General features: G+C 40.9%; 1 protein-coding gene across 1 annotated transcript; it reads right to left on the reverse strand.

Annotated features, from left to right (window-relative positions):
* Window positions 1–1,117: 1,117 nt before the first annotated feature.
* On the reverse strand, window positions 1,118–26,293 carry bms1 (BMS1 ribosome biogenesis factor). Its single transcript, XM_023271211.3, has 23 exons — window positions 26,163–26,293; window positions 24,880–25,053; window positions 24,593–24,783; window positions 22,566–22,645; window positions 22,101–22,289; window positions 21,856–21,998; window positions 19,518–19,639; window positions 19,195–19,388; window positions 18,357–18,499; window positions 16,788–17,320; window positions 15,465–15,566; window positions 12,298–12,455; window positions 12,063–12,144; window positions 11,759–11,838; window positions 9,903–10,094; window positions 9,591–9,779; window positions 7,763–7,943; window positions 6,444–6,502; window positions 6,079–6,201; window positions 5,569–5,716; window positions 4,136–4,311; window positions 3,070–3,231; window positions 1,118–1,527 (listed from the first exon to the last, which is right to left on the reverse strand). Exons 2-23 carry the CDS (start codon window positions 25,050–25,052, stop codon window positions 1,300–1,302), a joined length of 3,648 nt encoding a protein of 1,215 aa, XP_023126979.2. The 5' UTR covers window position 25,053; window positions 26,163–26,293; the 3' UTR covers window positions 1,118–1,299.
* Window positions 26,294–26,906: the final 613 nt, after the last annotated feature.

The raw sequence follows: 26,906 nt of genomic DNA on the forward strand, positions 1-26,906 counted from the left end.
TCTTACCACACATGTCAAATTTACAACAATATTATCATTTAGTTCTCATAGCCCTGTTATTTGGTATATGTACACAATGTTGTCATATCCGTTCTTGGCAAAATGTACAAATTATTATGTTATGTGTAAGTTTATCGTAAAATGAAACTAACAAAAAAATTCCAACTCACATGACCTGCTCCACATGATGTCATTTCCTCCTGAAGAAAAGACTGGAAAGGCTCCAAGGCTTTCTTAGTTATTTAATATAAAGTAGTGTGTGAGTCAAGTGTGGATTTATCACGTCAACAGGTTTATTACACTATCGTTATAAATAACTTTCGATTTCAATTTTACTCAATTGTATATATAATATTTAGAAGAATCTTTCTGTAAAAATGCCATGTGGTGTTTGGTCATAGGCGGCCATGTTGATTTTAGGCCTGAAAACAGCAAAATTGTCAATTATGATACCTGTCAACTATGTTACAAAAAGTCCCGCAGTTGTATATTGACCCACATAGGAAAGATTTTTTGAAGTCAAAATTCTTAGCAGTACAGATGGAGACCAACTATCCCATAATAGTCATTTTCAAACTAGTAATTAAAAGGACAGTCTTGCCCTATTTCCTGTGACTGTATTTATTGTCATGCTTTAATGTCATATCTCTTCATCTTCCTGGCAGGAATGAGCTTCTTTGAAGGTGTACTTTTAGAATGACTCAGTGAGATTCTGCCTTCATAGGACTGTAGTTCTCACTCTTTAGTACAGTGTAAACATCGTGATCTGACATCGTGATAGAATTAGCATCACCAAGAGAACTGGTTTGAATATTGCGCTACTTATTTTCGATGATATGACAGTTTCAATACACTGATACACCACACAGTCCAACAGAAACTAAATTCCTGACCTTGGGATAGTGTCTGATAATCGGCTACTTGAGGCTCTGCAGTAGGTTTTTTTTCTCCCTAACAAGTAAATAAACAGATTGTTATATGACAAATCCCACACATGTGCACCTATTAAAAACATATTTGCATGTACTTAACCAAATAATCTCTTATAATATTAGCAATTATATGATGATCTGTGAAATCACAAACACTGTGATAGGAATCAGTTGCAGAACTGAGGTCACATTTTTAGGTCTGGATTGTGTTTTATTGATACAAGTTGCAACATCATTAGAGCAGTTTTCAGATTAGTACTATAAAAAAATACAATACAGTAAAAAACTGTTATGGAACACATACCAAAGAGTAACAAGAGTCTCAGAAAAAAACAGACTTTTGCCTCGAGAGTCCATCTAGAGTGAATTAGTCGTCCTGTGATGCCCCCTTCAGACTGGACCTCTGCTTCTTCTTGTCCAGCTGGCCCATGACACGGTACAGTTTTTTCTGCGCCTCCTTCTGTCTCTTTAGCTTGGCCTCCTCCTCTTTCTTCTTCTGCTGGAGGAAACCTTTGTGTTTGGCGTGCTGCAGCGTGTGGGCCTTGTTCCTCTTGTAGTTTTTGACTGTGCTCAGAGCGTGGAGCAGGGCCATCACCTATCAGAACAGGAGGAGGCAATGTTATGTTTTTCCCTAAGAAAGTAACCCAAGGTCCTCTTCTAGTTAAAGAAACCTACTAAACCTAGTTTTGTTCATTACTCCTGTCAATTATGACAACATTTAAATTATAAGATCTAAAACTCAACTGTGCCTCATCATAGATCAGTGATTTGTATCCCAACATTGCATGTCATTAACTTTGTGTTTTCTCCCTGCTGTAGCTGATGCTGTAATCTGAATTCATCATGAATTTCTAATAGCAGAAATACTGTGACGACTTGCCAAGACTATCACAGGAGCAGTTCCCCACTGAAGGGGGCAGAGTTCCAAACTGTTCACTTTTGACAGTTCGTCTGCTAAACAAACAGCTGTCTACTGATGTTCACCCACCAATGCTTTCACCATTCCTGCTTTCCGAATGGTTCTTCGCGTAACCCTGCACAGGTGGCAGGCAGGTGCTATGCCTTGCCAAAGGGCAGCCTGCGATTTGGTCCAGGACTGCTATTCATAGCTAACCCTCATGTCTGAGGGCCGTTCCTCTATCCGCCACCTGAGGACCCAGTAGATGGGAATTGTCAAAATGAGAGTATTCAAGGCGTCAGTGGAATCCATCTTGCTCTGTGGATCCGACTCCTGGTCACTAACAAATTCACTCCCAAAAACAATTGATGGGACTTAAACTAGAATGCTATGGATGGTACAAAACATCTCCTGGAAATCACACCTCAGCAACAAGTCGCTATATGGCTCACATTCACGCTTGTCAACCATCATGAGACAACATAGACTAGCCCTGGATGGACATGTGGTGAGACACAACGAAGCAGCTGGTCGAGTACTGTTATGGAAACCTGATCTTGGAAGAATTGTTGAGGAGGCATTAAACCACAAGAAAGAAGCAATGCTGGTTTTCACTGATTTAAGAAGACATTCCACTCAACTGACAGAAACAAAATGCTCCAAATTCTACTGGCATATGGAATCCCTCCTCTTGTTGCTGAAGCAATGAAAGTTCTGTATGTCAACACTTCTGCGGTAGTCAAGACTCCTGAGGACAACACAGATCTCTTCTCCATAGACACCGGAGTACTTCAAGGAGACCCTCTAGCACCTTTCCTCTTCATCATCTGCTTAGATTGTGCACTGAGGAATGCAGTCTTACCCTCCGATGGTCTGACCCTAAAGTTTCATCAAAGTAGAAGACACCCTGAAGAAGTCCTCTCAGAATTTGCATTCACAAGACAGATTATGTCCTCACAAGCCTGACAGCTGCTCACCCAAACTCTGCTGGAGGTGTCTTCCTGTTGAAAAGTAGTTTTTTCTCCCTATTGTGACCAACTGCTTGCTCAAATGCACATTGTTGGGTTTGTCTCCATCATGTTGAAAGGTACTGAATTTACTATTCAAAGTGCCTTGAGGTGACATGTAACAGTCTGGTGCTGTACAGATTTAGGGGGAACTAAACAGATTTGCTTGAGGTCCTAAATTGTCACTCTTGACGAGCTGCTGCACAAAAACTGGAGAGTCAGGTTTGCTCACCTTCCTCTCGTGGGGCTCTCTGATGACGCTGGGTCTCTGGAGGTCTTTAGGCGTCTTCCCTTTACGCTGCTGCTGTTTGGGTTTGCTCTTGAAGGGCAGAGCCTTCTGGAGCTCATTGGGGATGTGCAGGGGATTGAAGTGCCTTTGGGCTCGGGATATCGGCTTAAAGAGAATGAACAGATATTCACAGGTCAGGTCAGGAATCAGTTTAGCAGCTGAACATGATGGCAGACAGAGGTAAAAATAAAAAACATGGGCAGAGAAGAACAAAAAACCAAGAAAGAAATATGACTAAACAAACAATTCACTAACAAACATGAATACAAAGTCACGATGAACTTCTTTATGTTTGGGTTTTTTTTTTTTGTTGTTTTTTTTTTTTTTTAATTATTTTGGTTTTTGTAGAATCAAAGTTTTACACTTTAATATGATATAAAACAGTAAACTATCATTTTGGAGAAGCTTGATTTGTTGGATAAAAACGAAATGACTGCCGATGATCAAAACTGCTGCTAATTCATTTTCTTTCAGATGAATAATAGATTAGGTAAGGAATTGCTACAGCATCTAACCACTTCAGTTCTCTGCATACCCTTGTTTTCTTTTTATCTCTACTGACAGCAGTCCATGCTTGTATTCCTTTTTATTTTCTACAATAATGACCACTATAAGGCCTCATGACTGAAAAGTACTACCATGTTTCTGCTCAAAACATTTTCTTCTCGCAAAAAATAGAAGCAGCACTGAGCTTGTTTCAAGTGAAACTCACTAACACAACTTCACAGTAAGCTTACTTCCTAGTACTATACTGTAGATTGAATTACTGCTGTGTCTCTTCATGATTCCTCAGTGGGCAAGTTGAATATTTGTCTCCACTTCACATCGACAGCTGTGTTAATCCCTAGAAATATAATTTAGTCTTAGGGTGCATAGGTTATGTGGGAATATTCTTTTCCTCCTTCCTTTCTTCACATTAAGTCTTTAAGCCTTACAACACTAAGTACACTACTCTACTCTTAATCCCTCATTGCTCTAGGTGTTCAGAGATCTGTCAGGCTCAGTCTACCTTGTACAGAGAGTCAGTATTGGGTTTGTTGCGGATGCCCAGGTCATGTTTGAGCTGCCCCAGTGTCCTCATGCCCGACCAGCTGTCCTTCTGTCCCACAGGCAGCAGCAGAGAAGTAACAGGGTTGTAGAGCTGAGGAACAGACACTGGATACCAGGAGCGCAGGAACACGATGTCTGCACAACAACAGACGTTGAATATAGATATATATGTAATCAGCAATCACAGTCACATACTTGTGGTTATACTTGCAGCCTGGTTATTGTGCGCTCACCACCCCACTGGAGTGGAGCACAGATAGACAGATGCTGAGCATTTTAGTGGGAGTCTCTTTTAGCTGAGATGGTTCTGACTCTGGACAAATTAGAGACTTTTACTGACTTTTGGAAGTGGCATGTTTTTTATCTTTTGACAACAAAACATTATTACTGTAGGAATACCAGAGAAATGAGGGCTTCATTGAATAAAATAATTGAATTAGACTCAAGTGTAATATAGTGTGGGTCACTGAAGACCTGGACCATTAATGTTGCTGACTTGATCAATCTGTTAAACTGACGTCATTATTGATGTGGAAACTAAGTATCAAATCACGGGCCAGAGTTTAAGACTTAAGTTTACGTAGTAGCCTTCTAGGGATCTTTCTGCATGGAGTTTCCATGTTCTCCCTGTGCATGTGTGGGTTTTCTCCAGGTACTCCGGCTTCCTCCCACAGTCCAAAAACATGCTGAGGTTAATTGGTGATTCTAAACTGTCCATAGGTGTGAATGTGAGTGTGATTGTTTGTCTCTATATATAGCTCTGTGATGGACTGGTGACCTGTCCAGGGTGTCTCCTGTCTTCATCCTAAGTCAACTCCAGCCCCCTGCGATCCTAATGAAGATTAAGTGGTGTATAGATGATGAATGGATGGAAGTTACTGTTTTTTAGATATACTTATATCTATTTCTATATATTTAAGAAATATTTGTAAATTTCCACCTATTTGTATGCATTTTTGGGAATTCTCTCACGCTGTTTTGCACAAACTCCACTAATGCAGGGAGCAGCTGACTCCTAAAATGCCACATGGTTCTCATCTAAATAATGAGCCATTTGTTTCTGTAAAGCTGCATTCGTATCTGATAATCTTATTTTTTTTACTTCATATATCAAAACTTGTATGTCAACTTAGCAGTGGAAAGTTCTTTGTGAATCTCCATCGATGTCTGGATTGTTTTGAGATTGTTCTTTACTTATGTCACCCAAAATGTACAAATGCATTAGGCGGTTGTAATGTAACATTTATGTTTGGCAGCTACTGTTGAACTAAACAGAAGAAGAAGCAGACTAAACCAAGGGTATTAAGGCAAAACCAACGACCTGATGCTATTGAGAAATACACTCACTCCCCCTCACAAACCCCAGTGCACCCAGTAAACACAGTCACTCACCACTCATGAGCAGTCGGTCCTCAAACGTGGCTCTGTACGCTCCTGGAGGCGTCGATAGCGCCTTCTTAATCTGACCTCTGATTCCTGACACCGTTCGCACAGAAGCACCTTCAAATTTAGCGACCTCCAGCACTGTGCTGAACATGCCCTGTGAACACAGAGAGAGACACCAGTGAAAACACTCCTCACAAGGTTGTTTTCTTATGACACTTCTACTTCACACTGGCCTGCCTCTTGAATGGAAAACAAAGCAGTAATCAAAACCTCCACTGCCCTTCACAGCTACACTAAAGTAATACTGAATAGTATGTATGTGCATATATTTTTATTGAACTGTATGACTGTCATTTATTCCAAGGTAACTTTCTCTTGTGAGCGGTAGAAAAGTAATGCCACAGATGGAGCATATAATATCTGTCTAACATGAATTTTCTACTTTATTGAATAATCACACTCAATTTTGACATCTTTCAGTCACCAAATGTGAGCTGCACATCAGACTTTTCTTACCTTAATGAAGCAGGTGTTCTTAAAGATCTTGTAAGGGTAACCAATCAGTTTGAGCTTTTTTACTATCGTCACTGATTTATCCAGGTCTAGGATGACTCCTGTGGCAGCAATACGGAAATTAACCTGGAAACAGAAAACCAGCAGTTAGGGGTCAATGAAATACTTGCTCAGTGGTTCTTATTCAATATCAGGTAAATCATTTTTAAAAAGTAAATAAAACATTTTAAAGTGGCCAAGAATGATGCCACTTTTCTGTGTCTGACTATACAACTACAACGTTCCCGCCTTATTAATTATACCTTATTAATTACCACCAATGGTAAACACTGAGTTGATCTGCAGTAATTCAAGGAACTAAAACTTACTTTAGTTCCTGCTACCGACTGCACAGCCAGAAAGCCGGTGCCCTGTGGTGTGATCGGACCTGCAGTTAGACAAAGGGAGACAGAATAATGTTTATCATCATCATAGATTTAATACCATTAATGCATGAATATACAGCACTTTTTGGAATACTTCTGATCACTTCTACAACTAGAAAAGCACTCAAAGAGCGCGGTACTCTGTCAAGACTGCTCAGTCGCTGTGTGATTTCCGTCAGATGTAATCTTTAATAAAAAATGATCTTGTGATGAGCACAGGCGTGTGTTGTGCATGTGTACGTTATGTACGGATACCAAATCACGTGACCTAAATATATAGCAGGCAGCGGGAATTGATGGGACTCTGAAACACCCCATAATTTAATCAATTGTTCCTTGTATCGTTTCTGATGGATAAGTCCTAATAAGTCCTCAGTGGTGGATTTGTAGTAGGATCACAATCATGTGATCATCAGCAGGCAGTTGATGTAGTGTTCACTTGTCACAGTTACAGTGACGCTGTGCTGCTATTTCACAATGATACAGAAATCTTTAACAAATCCGTGGATCCAGACTATAAGCCGCATCACTGCCAAAATCAAATCACTTGGTCTTTGTGTCATTTCTGACCTTCCCTGAAAATTTCATCCAAATCCATTAGTCCGCTTTTTGACTAATGTTGCTAACAGAAAGACAAGCAGATAGACAAACCAACGCCGATCGTCACATAACTGCGTCGCTTTCCTTGGCAGAGCACTTAAAGAGTCATTGTACAGGAAGTAGCGTTCATTCCTTGGTCAATAAATCACCTCTTCTTGGAGCATGTTTACAGTGTGCTACTATTCCTTAGCTGACGTTGTGTATATATGCATTGGACTGTCTACTGTTCTATCCCCCCTGCCATTCATTTAATGTTATTTTAGCTGTTAGACCACCAAGATACTGTTTTAATTTAAAAACAGACGGACTACCCAACATGGTAAATGTGCTCCTCTCAGTGTGCACCATGGTTTCTTCATTTACAAATCTAACACACTTACAAACCCAGACCTTCTGTGGTGCTAATGCCTCATCACGGACTTTCTGAGAAGATGTATCTGTACATGTTGAAGCTACTGGAAAAAGAGTATCACAGTACTGCTTTATGACAGACTTTGTATCTTCAACCTTTAATGATTGAGCCCAATCGGAAATGCTTATTCCAAGCCTGAATCATAACATTATGCAAAGCCATTCAGAAACCTACACTGTCTAGTTTACATCCAGAAAGAAAGACCTAATAACTGGACACCAGCAGTCACTATGCTGTCAGTGAGCCTCACCCCATATGGATGCTCCACAGTGCATGTGCTGCGGTGTGTATTTGAGCAGCCGGTGGCGTCCGTTGTGATCCTCGATGTGATAGAGGGGGATGGTCTGGAAGCGTCGCCAGCCTAAGGACAGGATGAGGGGGTCTCGTGTTTTCAGGATACGTTCATACCAGCGATGTTTCTTCAGTCGCATCTGACAGAGACACACACAGCTTTAGACATGTGCTCACTCTTTGTCATAAAGTTACAAAGATAAAACAGGAAGAAATTTATTGTCATTTCTCATGACAGAGCAAAAATTGCCTTTGTCAGGATGCAGCTAAGTCACAAAAAGCAAAGTGTATCTGACAATACTGTCTGACAAGAGCAGGATCCAGAAGTAGCCATAGCTGCTACAATCTCATCTTATTACATGATTGTAGGACTTTAAGTTCACAGTGTCATTATTTGGGGACAATAGGTTTGTTTCTATGCGATGGAATTATTATATTGTGTGACTTTAATGTTTTCCAGAGCTAAACAGCAACTGTAGGAGCCAGAAGATCTAGGAGTATGGAGGGGCCTGTACAGGAAATCCTAGGAAGCGTCTAAGAAAAAATTCTGATGCTTCAGATTAAAAAGAAACTCAGTGTTAAGAGGAAGGATTACAGAATACGACACAAATCAACAGGAGGGGGTATTTTACAAGGACAGTAACAGTCAGAAGGGGAAGACAAAAGTTCTGCAGTGTAAGTTTGATACCACATACCACCACTGAGTGGGAAAAAAACAAGTTAATAATAGAGGGTATTGGAAGCAGAGTGGTCTAACTCACTAAACATATGAACTGAGTTTTATATAATTTCTGTAATATTTTATGGTCTAGATTTTAGTGGCAAACTGATCTAACCCACAACCCAAATATAGCACTACAGTGAAATGTTAGTGAAAACAATCAACCAAACACCACATGGCATTTTTACAGAAAGATTCTTCTAAATATTATATATACAACTCAGTAAAATTGAAATTGAAAGTTATTTATAAAGATATTGTAGTAAAGCTGTTGACATGTGATAAATCCACACTTGACTCACACACTACTTTATATTAAATAACTCAGAAAGCCTTGGAGTCTTTTCTTCAGGAGGAAAAATGTCATGTGGAGCAGGTCATGTGATCTGGAATTAACACACTTCCTTGAGAGGTGTTTTTGTAATGACTAACTTAGTTGAAAGTGATTTCTCGGACACAGAGAAACAATTTGTTATTTTCCATATAAAATTTGTTATATTGATAAAAGAAATATGTCATGATTATCTCAACTTAATTAAAAGAACACAATCAAAACTATTTTTGAATAAGCTCATTTTATTATTGTTTAGCTAATTAGAAGGTGGTTATTATTAAATTCAGACGGTTATTTAGTTAATATTGTAGTGATATCCAGTCATTTTTTTATTAATTAGTGACTGTTTCCATAATAAATAATTATGGAATTGGTAAAGAAATGATCTCAATGAACACAAAAAACATTATTTTTTTTACTTTTAATAAAAAAGTATGCAAGATTTATCCCATGGACTTCAGAAGTCACTCAATTATATATTGATCCATATGTCTAGCATTGAAAACATATTTGTTTTGTTTACACATTTGTTTCACTACAAAAATCCATATGAGCAATATTTTAGTTCAGATAACTTTGGTAAAATATAAAATAAAAACTCCCAAACTCCTAAAGAGTAGGTGTGTCCTCACTTTTGACTGGCTCAGTATGTATGTGTATTCAAAAACATATTAAAGATTTTCGTTGCAACTGTGTTTTATAAGTGTAAACTCTGCTCTCATGTCTACTTACTTGCAGATATCCTACGTTGCCTTCATTGGAGCCCAGGCCTCCCAGGACGACGGGGTAATGGGGGTCAAAGTTGGTCACAAACTCACAGGGTAACGGGGAGATTTCTAATCTGACATACATTCCTGGCCGGAAACCTTCATACTGCACTCTGGTCTCATCGTCCACGTCCTCAAACTCTGCTCTGTTCAGCTGTGGACAGAGTGCAGGAAAATGTTCTTATGAGAAGAAATGAATCTAATGAAAGAAATATAGAAATCTAAAAAATATGAAAACAGTAATTAACAAAGAAGTTTGTAAAAAAAAATAGTCTACCTCAGCCTGCTTCTGCATCTCCTCCTTCAAGTCATCAAAGTAAGTGGCGTCTCCGTCATCGTACTCTGCATCAAAGCGCTCCTTTAGCCTCCGTTTCTTCTCCAAACGCTTGTTCTTCTGGACCTCCTCATCATCCACCTTCACCAGGCTCTCCTCTCCTTCGTCACCATCATCTTCATCGTTCTCACTATCCTGCAGGTCACAAGGAGCACAAAACAACTGACACTCATTCGAGAGGACCAAAAGTGTTAATCAGTTGACACTAGAAGACACATCATGACGGAAACGAGCAGCGAACACTACGGCTGAGTATTTCCACCCTGAAACTGCAGCGTACTAACGGCAGTCTCAAAAACAAAGATTCAGACTTCCAAGTGACTCGACTGAAAGAGAACGCAGTGTTATGTCTAGAACTTCTGTTCCCTGAAGATATGACTGAGTTACAACAACTGGCTTCCCTGTTGTACAGCTGGGCAATGAAGAGTGAAGAGTGGCTCACAAACCGAGGGATGACAGGTTTTATATCATCAAAGATCATCTGCCTTAAAGGCGTGAATAGAGTTGTCCAGTCAGGCCATGCGAGGGCGGGGGGTTAACGACCAGATAGGAACTTTAATCAAACTTTGCTTAAGACACTTCAGGAAAATGTGTCTACTTGAGCGAGGTATGCTTTACATGCTAACATCTTGTCATACTTACAGCTTAACAGCTCAAAAGAGTCACAGTAAACAACAGTATGTGTTCCAAATAAGCTCCTTCATTCATCCATCCCAACATACTGCTCAGTCTGTCAGGTATGTGGACAGTTTGATATTTCAGCACATAGGAGTCAGGCAACGACCGCTGGTTTTAAACTTGAGGGGGTTTACATCCACATGTGTAACACCTAACAGTAAGAAGGGCATGACTCCTTCACTGTTCACCTGATATGGATGTTAACACCCTCTATTAAAGTAAAGCAGAAGGTCTTCTCATAGACATTGAATCCAGTCTCGTGGAGAAGAGGTAGCACAATAAAAAAACACTCAACTATGCTGACACTGCACTGTACTCATGCACTGTTACGTTATAGTTACAGATAAAACACTGACCAGTCATGAACACAAAGTACTGGGCCACAGTTTTAGGCCTCTGAGGCAGATGTTTCACAAAATCATTTAGTTTTTTGGTTTGGTTCTGGTATGAATTTTGTTTTTCTCTCATTACTGCATACAACTCCTAAAAACTATTAAAAGTAGGGATGTCTGATATTGGCTTTTTGGCCAATAGCCGATATTGTCCAACTCTTATTTTCGGTTTCCGATATCAACCGATAGCGATATATGTGGGCTATTTAACTAATTTTAGGTAACATCACATATCTCCTGTTGTGGAATTAACACATCATGGCTAATTTTATTGTGATGCTCAATTGGATGTGTTCTCAAATGCAACAAGGCTTTCCAAATGTAAATGTTGTCTGTGCAAAATAAGAAAACTATATATATATATATATACATTTTTTTCTAATTGTCTCAAACAACAGTTCACACTCTCCCTCGCTCTATGAGTCCAGTAAATGCCAGCAAAATCCTGGCATTATTTTATCGGTTGTCATGACAGACAAAAAAAAATGACAATAATATTGACCGATATTACATTTTTATGCCAATATTGGGCCGATAATATCGGTGGGCCGATTTAACAGTATTTTATTAGTAGTTTTCTAATTAAAAGTATTACCAATGATGACACCACTCACTTTTAGTGATCAAAACTTTTGAACAGTAATGCAGATTTTTGTGTTGTGATACAGTGCAAGTCAAACACTGTTTAGTCTAACACCGCATCCACTATCAAACTATCAGATGTCATACCTCAGCTTCATCCTGCTGTCCAGTTTGGTCCTTGTGGATTTCTCCTGTTTCCAAATCTTCAAAATCACCATAAAGCTCCTCTAAATAAAGCAAAACAACCAAGTACACCGATTAAATGATTTTGACACATTATTTTACAAAAGTGAAATCCTTAAGTGCATTTAATTAGTCCCAAACCATAATTAAAATATATTTACCCTACTTCAACTCAAAGTGACTCCCTATTCTTGTATCTTTAACTTCTACATTGAACACAATGAATATTAACTGAAGTATCAGCTTCTCCTTTCTAAAGTCTTCTTACCGTCCTCCTTCAGCAGTGTAGCCGCATCCTGACCTTCCTCCCACTTTCCAGTGACAAAACAATCCCTGATAGAGTTTAACATCTAAAAAAGAAAGCACATTGACCCACGTAAGCTTCATTTCAATATTAATATATATGGGTTTTTTTTTTCAACTTCTTGTCAGATGAGTAGCACATAGGGACTCCAAGAACATCAGCTGTCCGACTATGAATACTGCGTTAGGAACTACAGTACCTCTTCCAGGTCCCAGTTGTGGGAGGAGTCGGGGTTGAAACGGGAGCAATCCCGAGCGTTGGCCTGAAACTTTTTGCTCTTCTGAGGACGGCTGACTCTGAACAGTCCTCCCAGCTCCTCCTCCTCCTCCTCCTCCTCTGAATCATCTGCTTCGACAACTGCACAACACAGAGGACCAGGGATTGTCACGCTCATGTCAGTGCATTTTTTCTGTTAATTAATCTAAAAGTATGCCTTTAAAAATACATTTTCATGCTTAAATACTTATTTAAAATGTATTTTGAATAAATATGTATGTTTTCTTTTTTTTTTTTTTTTTTTTTTCTTCTTTTTTTTTTGTCTGCATTTGTTCTCATTGTTTAACTCCACAAAAGGGGAGTCAACATTATATGAGATTGATGCATATTTTAGTCTTGCAACCAAATATTTTAGTATTTAGTGCATGTGTGTGACCATCACCAGCCCTCCCTGAAAGCTAAGCAGACCTTCTTTATTAGAATTCCCTATTATGAGCCAGGGAGGGCAGTGCTACACCTCAGTGATGTGTGGGGGAAACAAAGACTGGACAGGACGAACAGGACGAACAGGATGAACAGGGATAGAAAATAACAGGCGTTGCTATTGCAATTAAAGATAGTAAGGTGGTGTATTATGCCCAACTACTAACTGTCCATCAATAGAAAAAAAAATAAAAATTTGAAAAAAGAAAAGAAAACCAAACCAACACAAAAGAAAAAGAGATTCAATAATAAATGAACAAACGGTACTGAGCACCATAATTGTGTGTGTCTTGATAGTATAGAATAGAATAGAATAGGCCAGAAGAGGATGCTAGTGCGAGAGAGAATGAGTTTAGGGTAGAGACTGGAGAGATTCTCAGCACATTCTGGCGGGACCCATCATTTGCTGAAATGGGACTCGGCAGTAGCTGGCGAGACCTGATCAAACATGCAAGTGTGAAGAACCCCGAAGCCCAGAACAGCAATCACGGCAAGGCAGGGCCAAGCCAACAGGGCACCCCTCCCCCCAGGCAGTAGGAGCCACAGGGCGGCACCCCCAGAGAGCCACCGGGGCCACCGTGAACGACGAGGACCCAGAGAACAAGAGGGAGCAGCTACCGACACCCCCAGCGCGCCCAGACCGACCCAGGCGGCCCGGGGCACGAGGACCCACCCGCCACCCAAACCCCAACCCCGCCCACCCCAGCCCCCACCGAACCCCCCACCCCACCACCCGACCCGCCCACCCCCATCCCCTCTCCCTCCCCCGAGGGGGCCAACGGCCCCACACAGCCAGGAAGCCAGACACAGGGGCCGGGCGGCCCACCGAAGGGGCGGCAACCAGCCCATCACAAGGCAGGCCACCACCGGGAGCCGGCCAGAGGAAATCGGAGCCGGGACCCGATGCGAGTCCAGAGAGTAAAAATGGACAGTGTGGTGGGGCCCGGCGACGCCGACAGGGAGGCACCCCGCATACCCCCCGCACCAGGCCCCAGGCGAGCGCAGTACACCCAGGGCCCCCACCCCCCGCAATGCGCCCTGACAACCCACCGGGACAGAGCCACCACATGCCACCAGCCCGCAGTACAGCCACAGCGCCCACCAAGACGGCCAATCCAGCCCCCGCAGCCCACCAAGAGCCATCGCACCTGCCCGGACCCGTCGGGCACGCAGGAGAACCCCCCCCGACCACAGCCCCCAGGTCCCGGGGACCCCCCAGCCACAGCAACACGGATGATGGTCCACCCCCGCCACCCCATAGCCATAAGGGGGCCGGGTCCCACCAGCGAGGCCATATTAGTGAAATCCCCCCATTACTCCCTGTTAATATGTCTCCCGATCCCAGACTGGAGACATTATCCCTGCACCGTGATAGTGTAACCCTGAGTGTCATGTGGTGCATTAAAAGTGGGGAGGCTGGGTGAGGCGTCCAGGGGGCAGGCCAGAGGACCACAGAGGATGGCTACTCTGCAGCCTACCCTGGCCCAAGTTCCCTGAGCCGTCCCAGACCTACCCCCAAGGTGTGAGTGTGTGTGGTGCATTAAAAAGAAATTAGAGAGCAGGGGAGGCAAGCAAGAGGGTGATGGGGAAGAGACAAGGCCGTAGAGCCCTGCCATCCGCCCCACCACAGAGCCCATCGTTCCTGCCCCCACCTGCTCTCGGGGCCCTAACTGTTGTGTCCCTATATGTGCCTAAGAGTAACTATATACAGTGATGTGTGAAGTATGTGAAGTGCACAGTAAGAGGCAGTCTGGTGTGGATCCGGCCCATGAGGAGAGAGCAGCGGGGGAGATGTATGTTTTCATGTATTCCCAAACCCATTCATCCAAATGGTAATGAACCATTCTGCAACATTTGAGGGCTATAAATGCAGCTGCAGGTAAAGAAAATTGGGTGCAACAAACATAGCTGACTTTCCTTCACAACTGGAAGCTGTCCAGCAACACCTTCAGAACTGGCAGGAACCAGTGGGATGCTGGTTCTGTTGGAGCTTAACATGGAGTTTTTACTCTCCATTGTAGCCAAGGGCTGCTCAAAGGTAGCACTTAGCTCTTTCTATACTATTCTAAGGTATTGATGTTAACATTTAAAATCCTCTGAGATTACTACTCACGCCTTTTTCTTTATTTTCTCATGTATATTTGTAAGGGTAATCTTTAATGGAAAGCAGTTGTTTTTCCAGTCAGAGGCCCTGTGGACAGTTGTTAGTACAGGTGTATTGTCAAAGGGCTGGAGAGCAACAAGGATGTACAGACATGAAGAATAACAGAGGTTCCTTACAGATTATTGGCTGAATCTCTTTCTTTTTTTTCATCAGAATTAATGATCTCCTCAAGGCTGAGAAAAAGTTCTGACTGTTATCTATCATGCAGGACAATCAGAGAGGATTCAATCTTCTCAGTTCCTTCTGCAGCAGGACACTGAACCAGAACGTCCAGCCAGAGTCAGTGAGAGTCAGTCTGGGATCACATAAAAGTACTGCTTGGGACAACCAACCTTCAAGAAGTAAGTGTGGCTGTTCCTGAAGAACTGATGCTCACACTTCACATCTAATTTCATGTTTCCTGCACTCCGTATGCAGTTAACTGAATTAGAAACAGCCTCTAATTACTTTGACGGCACTGTACTGTAAATGTGTGTGTACATGCAGCTGGAGACGAAGGATACCTGAACCATAAACCAGCTTCCTCAGATTGGGGGCAGCTTCTTGTTGCCGTAGAAATGCTTCTGATGCTTTCTGTTGCAGACCTTCCTTCCATCTCAGAGCCCCTGTAGAAACAAACAGAAGAGAGGTAAAGCAAATTCAAGGAAGGAAACACAAAAATCAGTGAACATTCAGACAATATGAAAACTTCACATTCCTGCTCACCGGGAAGCGCCAACAAACGCTCTGTTATTGCTGAATTCTGAGCTGAATATGTGCAACGAGTGTCTGGACCAGATCAACATCTTTAATGCTCCAGAAAACAAGGAGGAGCTTTCATTGGCTGTTCTGGTCCTTTCTGATCACAACACATGGTCTTTCTCTGCAGATGGAGCTCATGATCCTTAATAAAGTCAAAACATCAGTTTTTAAGCCTCAGGAGGTCTTAAGATCTGTGGGGTCTCTCTGGTTATGAACTAGAAAAGCATTAATTGTTACTTTTGTTTCCTTGGACTATAAATCTAGAGAAACCAAACAAACCCTGGATTATTATTTAAGTTGAAAAAAAGAAAATAAAAAAGTCGAATTCCAATGTACTTTCTGAATAATCATCACTGAATGTGGCTTTTCAGGGGCCAAATACATCCCAGTGTGATCTCAAGTGTTCCGGAGCAGGAAAATCACAGCATAACAACCAATAAATAACCACAACTTAAAATGTTTCCTTTGTTTTAGCGAAAAAAGTGCATTCTGAAAAAGTTCACATTTAATGAATTATCTTTTTACAAAACATTATGAAAAAAAATGATTTTTTTAAAGAAAAATAGGTTCAATTTTTACAACATTAAGCCTCAGTTTATCATTTACACATTACAACTTATAAATCACAGAGTGTCTACAAAGGAACAAAACATTTAGTCTCAGGTATCTGGAACTGAATGATATAGTATTTTATTTTATGATCAAAACAACTTGTCAGGAACTAGAAATTATTTTAAATTTGCATTCATTTCCACATCTGTGTAGAAATCCTGAGCACCACACAAACTAAAGTGGGAACTATTAAGAAGGTCAAGCTGTCCACTTGCCTTATAAATGTTTAAACTATACACCAAAAAATACATGGGTCAATATATAATTGTAGGACTTTTTGTAACATAGTTGACATTTTTGCTGTTTTCAGGCCTAAAATCAACATGGCCACAATGTTGTTTGAATTTTTTTCCACTTTACAAAGTTATTTAAATCTGTATGAAAAGAAAAAAAAAGGAGGATGGTGCCTTATCTTCATTAAAACTACAACAAATCTGAACATGAATTCAAAGAAAAACGAATCATGCACATACCTTGTTCTGCTTCTTCTTCACTCTCACTCTTCGCCATGTCATCAGCTGCACTTCCTTCCTCTTCCATGGATTCATCTTCAGAATCTTCATCATCATCTTCCTCCTCTTCATCGTCGCTTTCCTCCTCCTCCTCCTCCTCTTCAGAACAGTGTCCAGAGTCTCGTGCTCTCCCAGCCTCACCCTCTGATTCGCTCTCCTCTGAGCTGTTCTCCAGCTCGTCCTCGCTGTCTGCAAACGCCAGCTCCTCCGTCTCTCCTCCTTCTCCTTCCTTCTCCTCCAGCTTCTGTTTCTTCACCGGTGGACCTCCACCTGCTGTGGCCTTTGTGGATTCCAGTCTCGCCTCTTTGAGAAATGTGGACAAGTCATCCTCATTTTGATCTTCCTCTTCTACACTTTCGTCAGCCTCATCGTCACTAGATCCACTGGCATCTTCATCCTCTTCATCCTCCTCCTCCTCAGTGAAGAGGACCTTCCTCCTTTCTCTCTGGGTCTTGGGATCCCAAACAGATTTCTCTCGAAGTCCCTCCTGTTCACTAACAAACACAAAAAGTAAGGAAAGTTTATTGTTTCAGTCAGATACAAGGCTTTTCTTAATTCTCTCCATTTCAATGTTCTTGTAACTCATGTGGCCACCATTTCATTACGGTCATCTTTTTGTACTTAAACATCTTTATAATCTGCTTGTCCTGTTGTTTTAACACTAAAGAACCACCGAAGGTAATAGTTTGTTGTGTTTGTTGTCACGGACCACTGTGTCATAAAAGAAAGTACAACTCCTGCTGTTAAATGCACTAAAATGCAAAAACCGTTTTTTAAGAGTGCTGTCTGTGCTCTCTGGTTGAAGCAACACTGTTTCTAAATAATCTCATATCTTTAGAACATATTTCTGGCACTACTATATCTAAATGTCACGATGGTATATCATCTACTGTCAATCTACTGTATGCATATTCATTGTGTATCCTACAATTTCATTTAGCTTTAATCCAAAGCGACGTACATCTGAAAGTTGATCCAACACCAGCAAGGATCTAGTCAGGAGAAAACAACCAGGATAAGAGCCTTAAAACAAGTTCAGGTGTGATAATAGGACTGTGGTGTCTACAGGCAGTGCAGGAGAAATAGCAGTTTTTATTTTTTGCAGTCTGTCAAGTGCAAAGGTGTTCAATGAAGAGCTGGTTTTCAGTCTTTCCTTAAAGACTGAGTGAGACTCTGCAGATGGAACAGAGTTTGGTAACTCGTTCCACCACTTGGAAACCACAGAGGAGCAGAGTCCAGCTGTGGACCGGCCCTGTTGTGGTGGTTGTCAGGAGCCTTCCGTTGGCTGAATGTAGTGAGCGGGAGGGAGAGTAGACCTGAATGAGAGAGTTCAGGTAGGAGGGAGCTGTTTTCATTCTAGTTTTCAATTTTAAAAACTCTGACACTTGCATTCGAAACTACAATGAAAACAGCGTTCAATAAACACCTCTGACGATGTGCAAATGGAGCACATCTTGTTTCCAAGGACCCCCACATGTGTACTTGTGTGGCAGAAATGAAGAGCTAGAGTTGCGCTTGGAGGAGCCATACCTGCTCTGCTCGCTGATGTCTGTAGGGTCCAGGGTTGCAGAGCCACTAAACAGAGAAACCTTGCTGGCAGCCATCTTGGCATCCAGAGTGGCATGTGTGTCGATGAGAGACTGGACCAGCTCTGTGGTGGGCCGCACCTCCTCCTGGACCAGGGGAAGAAGAACGGATTTCAAAGCCACCTTTCAGATCAGCTAAATGAAAACTGTAATCCCAAACACAAGTGTAGCGTAATATTTTTTTGAGTACGATGTGCTAAAAGTAAAAGATGATATAATTATGGAAAATGCTATTAGACTGAAGACCAGAGTTAAAACGTGTATAAAATACATAACGATGGATACTCTAGTAATCACTGATGTTTTGGTGGTATTGTGTGTGTTTGTGGAGGACACTCACACAGCTGGAAGATCATAAAGTAAAACATGTATTATTGGAGTGAAGACGAATCACATGCTTTGTAGAAAATGATACGTGGTGTACTCAAAACATGATGGGGTAAACTTAAGGTATTATAACTTTAACATATTACAACAATATGCATGAAATCTATCATAATAATGGTAAGATGTGGAGCAAAAAGATTGAACATGTCTGGGCATGTTCTCTGCAAAATATGACCTAATGATAACCTAATGTCCTCTGTAGGGATTGATCTAGGGGGTAAATATGAAAACCTGACGTCAGGATCTGACCAATAGATCGAGAACGGTGTCAAAACTGTCACTCCTATCATACACCCCATAGGCATGGAAAAATGACCAACCGACAATTGAACACGGTCAAGTCTTAAGACTCTGGCCTTGATCTGTGACTTAGTTTACACCTCACAAGCACACACCTGCTGCTGGTTGACGTGGCTGGCTGGGAGGTCAATATAAACAGCATCTTTGTCATACACGACCCCTCCAACTCCAGCCATGGGTGCGTACAGCAGACGCTCTTTCTCGTTCAGCGCCCGTTTCTTCTGAGCGTCTGGCAGTGGGCACGGGTCTGGCAGGAAGTTCACATCTGACACCTGAAAGTCTCCTACACCTGCAGACAAGAAAAAAAGAACAACATATTATCGTACATTATTCAAAAGAACCTCCTTCACTACTATTTTGGAGCGTGTCTGCTTTAGAGAACACGATGTGCAGCAGAAACCTTTTTAGGAGACTGTACCTGCGATGTGGACCTGCCCTTTGTTTTTCAAATGAGTCCCCCTCAGGTAGCCGTAGAGAGACACGGTCCGGTCACACTTGGGGTCTGTCCTGATCTTGTCAGGGTCTGTCAAGTCCTCCATTCTGCAGCAAGCAGGACAGACAGTCTGTAACTGGTCAGTTTCACTCTAATTCAATGCTCAGGGACATCATACAAGAAGCTAGTAATGTTTCGGTTGTCATGTTGAGATCTTTTTAATGACTGACGTTGTGACAAGAGGAACCAATTCCATGAAGACAGCTAATGCTCAGTGAAGCAGTGGCTTGAAGCAATAACCAATATACTACATCTGAAAATAATTTGATCCGCTTTTATAAATAAATAAGATCACTTGGTTACAACTTAGTGATCCTACCACATTTACCTGAAACATAATCACACATAGATCTTACTTTTGTTGTGTTTGTTTTTGGAACATTTCTGTTGTCTGTTTTGTGATTTTTTTTTTTTTAAATTTACTCATTTGTTGATAATAGTTTGTTTGTAACATGCTGATGCTTGTTTTAATGGTTATGTAAGGTGCAAACTAGATGTTCCACATATGGCCTCACAACTAGAATTTAAAAAAAATGTTCTCTATTCTAAAGATGGTAATAATTAACCGTTAATCAATTCATCTATATTGATAATTCAACTGAAAAATAAACATGTCAACCAACTAGGCAAACGACAAAAGACATGCATGTCAGAAAATGTAACAAACTTTGTTCATTTACATATTTTACACAATGAATTCATAAGATTATGTATTTCATAATGTCAATGTTTGCTTTTAATATTAAACACTTTGAGGTTTAAGGGAACCCCATTGTAGAAACGCTGTAATTATGAGGCACTTATGTCATCATGGTCATTGTCCACTTATAAATACAGTCATGGAAAAAATTATTAGACCACCCTTGTTTTCTTCAATTTCTTGTTCATTTTAATGCCTGGTACAACTAAAGGTACATTTGTTTGGACAAATGTAATGATAACAACAAAAAATAGCTCATAAGAGTTTAATTTAAGAGCTGATATCTAGACATTTTCCATGGTTTTCTTTATAATAACCAAAATCACTACAGTTTCTACATCAATAGCTACGGCATTGTGCTGCCAAAAACAGCTTTTAGGAATTGTCTTGTAGGAAAATCCAGTCATTGGATGCAGGAAAGACTTTTCCAGCTCATGGAAGAAGAGTGTTTTCAAGAGTAGCCCTGTACATGACCTGGTTCATTCACCCTGATCCACCCAGACTGAAACAACCCCAGATGGTCACTGATCCACCCCCATGTTTTACTGTAGGGCAAGACAGTCTGGTTTGTAGCTTCTCCAGGCTTCTTCCTAACCAGTAAGTTAGCTAGAGTGGGCATCAACTGAAAATTGGATTCATCCCTGAAGAGAACCTTAGTCCAATCATCAACAGTCCAATCCTTGTGATCCCAGCAAAGAGTAACCAGGCTTTCCTCTGCCTTTCATTAATGAAGGGCTTCTTCCGTGTCCTGTGTGACTTCAGACCAGCTTCAAGAAGTCGCTTTCCAACTGTCCTTGTCAAACAAGTCACATTCCTCACCAGTGCCCACTCATTTTTAAGGTCCCTGGAGATCTGACAATGATTCCTGACACAGGAACAGATGAGTGACGGTCATCTGGTGGGTAGAAAGACGTTTCCTGCCACGACCAGCTAGCAGTTTGGTAGAACCATGTTGGGCTTGTTTTTTCTTGGTGTAATGAACGGCTATCTAGGAGATCTTCAGTTTTTTTGGCACCTGTCTCTCACTCATACCAATTTCCAGCAGTGCCAAGATTCCTGCCTTTGTGGCTTCACATAATTCTATTGTTTTAGGCATTATGTGAGAGCTGACAACTTCTGAGTTGTGCTACGGCTTGAATGTCAGCAGGAAACCACTCTAGGACTTTGCATGTGCAGTGCTGCTTATGACATGAAATGGCCTCTATATACCCTGGAAATACAATTAAACTGAAGCATGTCAAATAGGACATACAATATTATGTAATCAGCTGCATTTTTTGTCGTGTTTGTTGTATTCTTCAGGTAATATACCTTTAGTGGTACCAGGCATTAAAATGAACAAGAAACTGAAGAAAACAAGGGTGGTCTAATAACTTTTTCCATGACTGTATATTACATTAATGATCCACAGTCACTACAGTCTAAACAACAACAGTCAGACAAACAGTCCACTGCTGCTAGAACCTGAATATGTTGTTGGTCACAGTTTGTTCCAGATGAATGGAAGTCATGTGGATATTTCGACAATAACATGTCATGGTGCAGCTCCTGGTTACAACTCACCGGTCAACCAGCACATAAGGGTGGGAGGTCTGCCAAACCAGAGGACGAAACTTCATGACAGAGATGAAGCGTCCGAGGTTCTTCACCTCCTGAGTCTGATATTCACCGTACACCATACCAGACAGGTAGAAGAGCTTGGCCCCCTGGTTCAGACAAAACATGTAAAAAACATTCTCTCAAAGTACAAGATTCTGAGTGGGAACAAGGGGACACTCTTTCAGCAGTAACATTGTATTTATTTGTACCTGGTACACCTCTGTCCAGAAGCGATGTTTGAGGTTTTTCTTTGTCTTCCTCAGCGTTTTGTTGTTCTTGAATGAATCCAGGTGAGTTAAGACACCCATGATACGAGGGAAACCGTGAACCTGACAGATGTTGAGAAACTCAAACGTCTCCATCTCAAACCCGAAGCTCGCATCGATCAACATCAGAACCTGAACACAGAAGAAAAACAAAAAGGGTTGCATTTCGATTCAGTTAATTTAATTAACAATATCCCATCATTCCCTCTATTCAAATCAACAGCTTAAAGGTCCTTTCACTATCAGTCTTTTACATTTACTTTTCACAAGTCATGTGATTAAAGCTGACTATATAGCAGGTACACAGAGAAACATTTCATTAGATAATAATGATTCACATTTAATTTCTATAAGCACATTCATACATTTGTTAAACTCACTGTTTATACAGTGAACTAAACAACATACCAGGTCAGCAACCTTGGCGAGATCAATCATTGTGTTTATGTCATTGTTACACTCCACAAAAGTCAGACGATGCTTCTTGCCTGAAAAAAAACAAAACACTAAGTCATATCAGGTACTTATCATAGACAAATAAATAACATAGCATTATGGTTAAATGCATACTGGTGCTAATAAAAACATAAATTATTTCCTAAAGTCCCATGAACCAGTTTTTATTTCCTTTGGTGGTCGTTTATTTATTTGTGTTAAATATTTATCTGTAGTCCTTGGGCAGAGTCCACTAAACTGCAGAAATAAAAGGTTGCCGTCAGCCTTAGTGAATTAAAACAGACATGATGAAACCTTAACCTAACTAAAACTGACAACAGCATAATTACCACTAGGGATCAGATTCTTGCTGGCTAAAATCAGCAGACATCTCTTTAAAAAAAAAAAAAAAAAAAAAAAAAAAATCCTATTACGTCAACTTCCTGTAGACACTATGGTCCTATTATGACCCTTGAATTTGTTTTATGGATCTTATCCAGGTTGTTTTTGTAGAATTGTAGAATCTCTGCTCAGCGACTTTAAATGTGAGTGTCCTTCAGCCAAACTCAATAGAACATGTTTTAAACTCGTTCACTCTCTTACTGTCCACATCCTGCTGGCCTTTACTGACAAGTAGTTGTGACCAAACTCTGAAACCTAACAATCCTCCCTACTAGAGACTCTTATTAACTGTGAACCGGCAAAGGAGGTCATTAAAAACTGCTGTGGTGCAAGATTGTTTTTTTTTTATACAATATATCAACATTAGTCATTAAGACATCCTCACGTTTAAAGGTTAGATATTATCCACTATATTCAAGCAGTGACAGGAGTTAGGCTTGTATCCATTACTGTTAGTGTTTTCTTATGCACACTATGAAGAGGCTGCACTGTCGACTATTTATCTTAGACCAGGTCTGAACATAATATTTTAAGTATTATTGTCAGGGTCACTGCTTGGCCTCCCTTCCTGCCTTCTCCTCTCTCTGCTTCGCCCTCTTTTCCTCTCTCTTTCCCTCCTTTTCTCCTCCCTCGCCTCCTCTCTCCCTCAGTGGACCAGCCTCCTGCTCCATTTGTCCTCTGCCCTATCACTGTCTGTCCTGCTTCTCTTCTCTCTCACTTTCTCTTCTCCATCCCTGTGTCTCTCCTCCCTGGTCAGCCTTTGTCCCACTCTGGTCCATCCGTCACTGTTTCTCTCTCTTTTCTGGGTTCTTCTGTCTCTCCTGTCTCTCCGCCAGCTCGTAGCATCTGCTACGCCAAGTTGTGAGTAGGTCTTTGGTTCTTCTGGTCACCTGTTTTCAGCAACAGGTTAACCACGTTTTTTCTCTGCTGTAGTTCTCCACCAGTTTATCCTGTACCAGCCAGCTGAGCGACTGCCGCTGGCTCCTTCATCCCAGACCTCAGACCACACTCGCAGACTCTGCCCACCAACTCAGACGAGCCACGGCTGCCGGTTCTTCCCTCCCTGGACCTGCCTGGTCATCAACGGCTGCCCTCTGCCTGCTCAGCGCATCTCCTCCAGAAGCCGACTGCCGAGCCTGACTATCCTCCAAACCATTAGTGAGTACAGCCATAGTTTAGTTTAAATTAATTACTCTATTAGAACCCAAGTCTTAGATTGTCTTTTATAGTTGGTAAGTCTAGTGTAATTCTTAGTTAAATCGTGAGTTTAGTGAATAGGTTTGGTTATAGTTTTCTTTCTGTAAATAAACTTGGTTAATTCTGATCCATCTTAGCCTGTTCTGTGTGCCTGCACTCTGGATTCAGACTCCCCAGTATTGTGATAATTATAAGTTTTGCACACCTGACAATTCCAGTATGATTAGACAATGCTCCAAAATGCACTACTCAACCTAATACATATTTTGTTTCTATTGCTAATGTTTTACCTTCCACACAGCACACCACAGTCAATCCACTACACTAAGACGATCACAGTAATAATGGAAATACGCTGATAATGTAACGTGGTCTATGCAGAGGTCGCCAGCCAAACTCACCAGAGACGATGGTTACAGGTCCACATATATCCCCAAGCTTCTGTCTTGTGAAGTTTTTGATCAGGCAGCGGATCAGAGTACTTTTTCCCACCTTGGGTGGCCCAACAACTACAATCACTATAGGAGGTGGTTTCAGGGGAGTCCGGTCTACAAGAGGGATGTGGTGTTTTCTGGTTTTTATGTCCTGGGCCCTGAAGAAGAACATCAGAAACAACACAATAGCTAGTGAAACACATTTTTCTTATTCCTATGTTAGAACAGGTGATCTGAAAATCATCAGGTCTGACCTGTGGAAGGTTTTGGCCATTCGCGTAGCAGACTGAACCGCGAAGGCTTTAGGGTTGCGTTTCCGTTCATCCTCCTCCGCCGAGCCTCTCTGCTTCTTAGCCTTCTTCTTCTCTGCCTTTGGTCCACTGTGCTTCTGCTGGTGCTGCTTCTGTTTCTTAACTTTCCCATCCATTCTGTCCACAGTGAAGCACAGACACAAGTTGAATATCAAGTGCAGGAGGTGTCAAGACAAAATGAACATCCTGATACACGGAGATACTGGAGGGGAAAGACTTCAGTGAAATGACAGGTTCAACTTTCTGTTAAATTAAAATGTTGGCTAAATTCATTTTGCACAAAAACAAATCTATATTCCTTAAAAGTCAGTCCCTTTATGTCCATTTGTACCTCTATCTTGTTTCTTGTACATTACTGAGTCATGCTGAATCATACCTTCACAAGACATGCCGTTATTAAGGTTTTAAAACCACAAATCATTCAAATCTCACTCATTCAGAATAACAAAAATACACAATATACTGATAATTATTTGGGAATCACTTAATGAAGATGTTTAGTGGGATATAATATTCAAATAAGTGTAAAGAAATAATTAAACCACCCGGATAACCTTCAAATGTTTGTCCTCTTTCCTCACTAACACTGATGTCCTTCGTTCTGCAAAATGAACCAGAATTACTCTTCTCTTGGTCAAATTTTATGTAATTCAACAATATACGCAAATGTCACTGTTTTGTGTGAGGTTTTGACAAACACAATATTAAACACTAAATAATTAATACATATATTGTTTATAGGTGTACAAAACTCTTTATAACCACACAAAACTGGGCTGGACCTTTTATTTGCAGCAATAATACTCTTATATATTGAAATTTAAAACGTATTTTGGTCACTACAGCATAAAAAGAAAAACAATTAGAGTAAATGACCAATCCCCTCATTGATGTATTTAAAGCTGCAGTCCTAATGCTAGCATTAACAGCTAACTGGAGGTCTTCTGTTAGTAAAACAGGCAAACTGAGAGCAAGAACCGATGCTTTTAAATGACATTTAGGAGTTTTAAATCATCTCCGGTTGATTAGGTTTGAGAAAAAGAACAAGTGTGGTCCAGTGAGCTGCATGAATGTGAACCATAAAGTCTATGATGTGAACACATGAGGCTACAAACAGGCTAACAAACAGGCTAACAGCTGGTAAAACAGCTGCAGAAAGAAACCCCGGCAGCGACCAGAGTTACACTAAAGCTTCAGGAAAAAGTAGAAAATGTTTCTCACAATACCTGATAGTTAAACCTCTGCTGCGACTCAACGCCTGTTTTCTTCAGGTATCACATGTGTTTGGTGACCTGCTGCCCGGAAGTGGAAGGAAGTGTCACGTTGAAGCAAAACGAGCGCAAACAAAACTGTGAAAGGTTCCGGTTAGTCAGAAACACATAAAGTGAAATGTCGCCCTCTGTTGGCTGAGATGGAAGTGAAGAGAAGGACCTCTTTTTATGAAGACAAGCGTGGGTGGTCACTTTGGAGAGAGACAATACGAGTTGACAAGCAGAGCTCAGACATGTTTAGCTATTTCATTTTTATTTTTAAAGAAATCAAAAACAACTAGGACATAAAACATCTTAAAGTGATAATAAGGTAAGAATATAGTGGTGAAGTTACATTACTGTTAAATATCTTCAATATAGAAGGAAACTTGATTGCTGTTTGGTCAAAAGTTAAATTGAATATGAACCAATATACAGCAAAGAGGAGAAAGAAGCATGTTACAAATGCAGAACAATGAAAAATGTAAAAGAGATCAAACAGAATAGAATAGAATATCCTTTATTAGTCTCACAAGGGGAAATTTGCAACATGACAGCAGCAGCAAAATGAGAGTAAGAAAAGCATGAGCACAACCATAAATTAAAGAGGTGAGGTATACACACTATATAAACAACAGAAGAACACAAGGATACTAAGAGCACAAATTTAAGAATATTTAAGTTTAATTTAAGGATGAATTGTTGAGAGGAAAGCAGCAG

The sequence above is a fragment of the Amphiprion ocellaris genome, chromosome 18 (genome assembly GCF_022539595.1).
Source record: "Amphiprion ocellaris isolate individual 3 ecotype Okinawa chromosome 18, ASM2253959v1, whole genome shotgun sequence".
In the NCBI taxonomy this organism is placed as follows: domain Eukaryota; kingdom Metazoa; phylum Chordata; class Actinopteri; family Pomacentridae; genus Amphiprion; species Amphiprion ocellaris.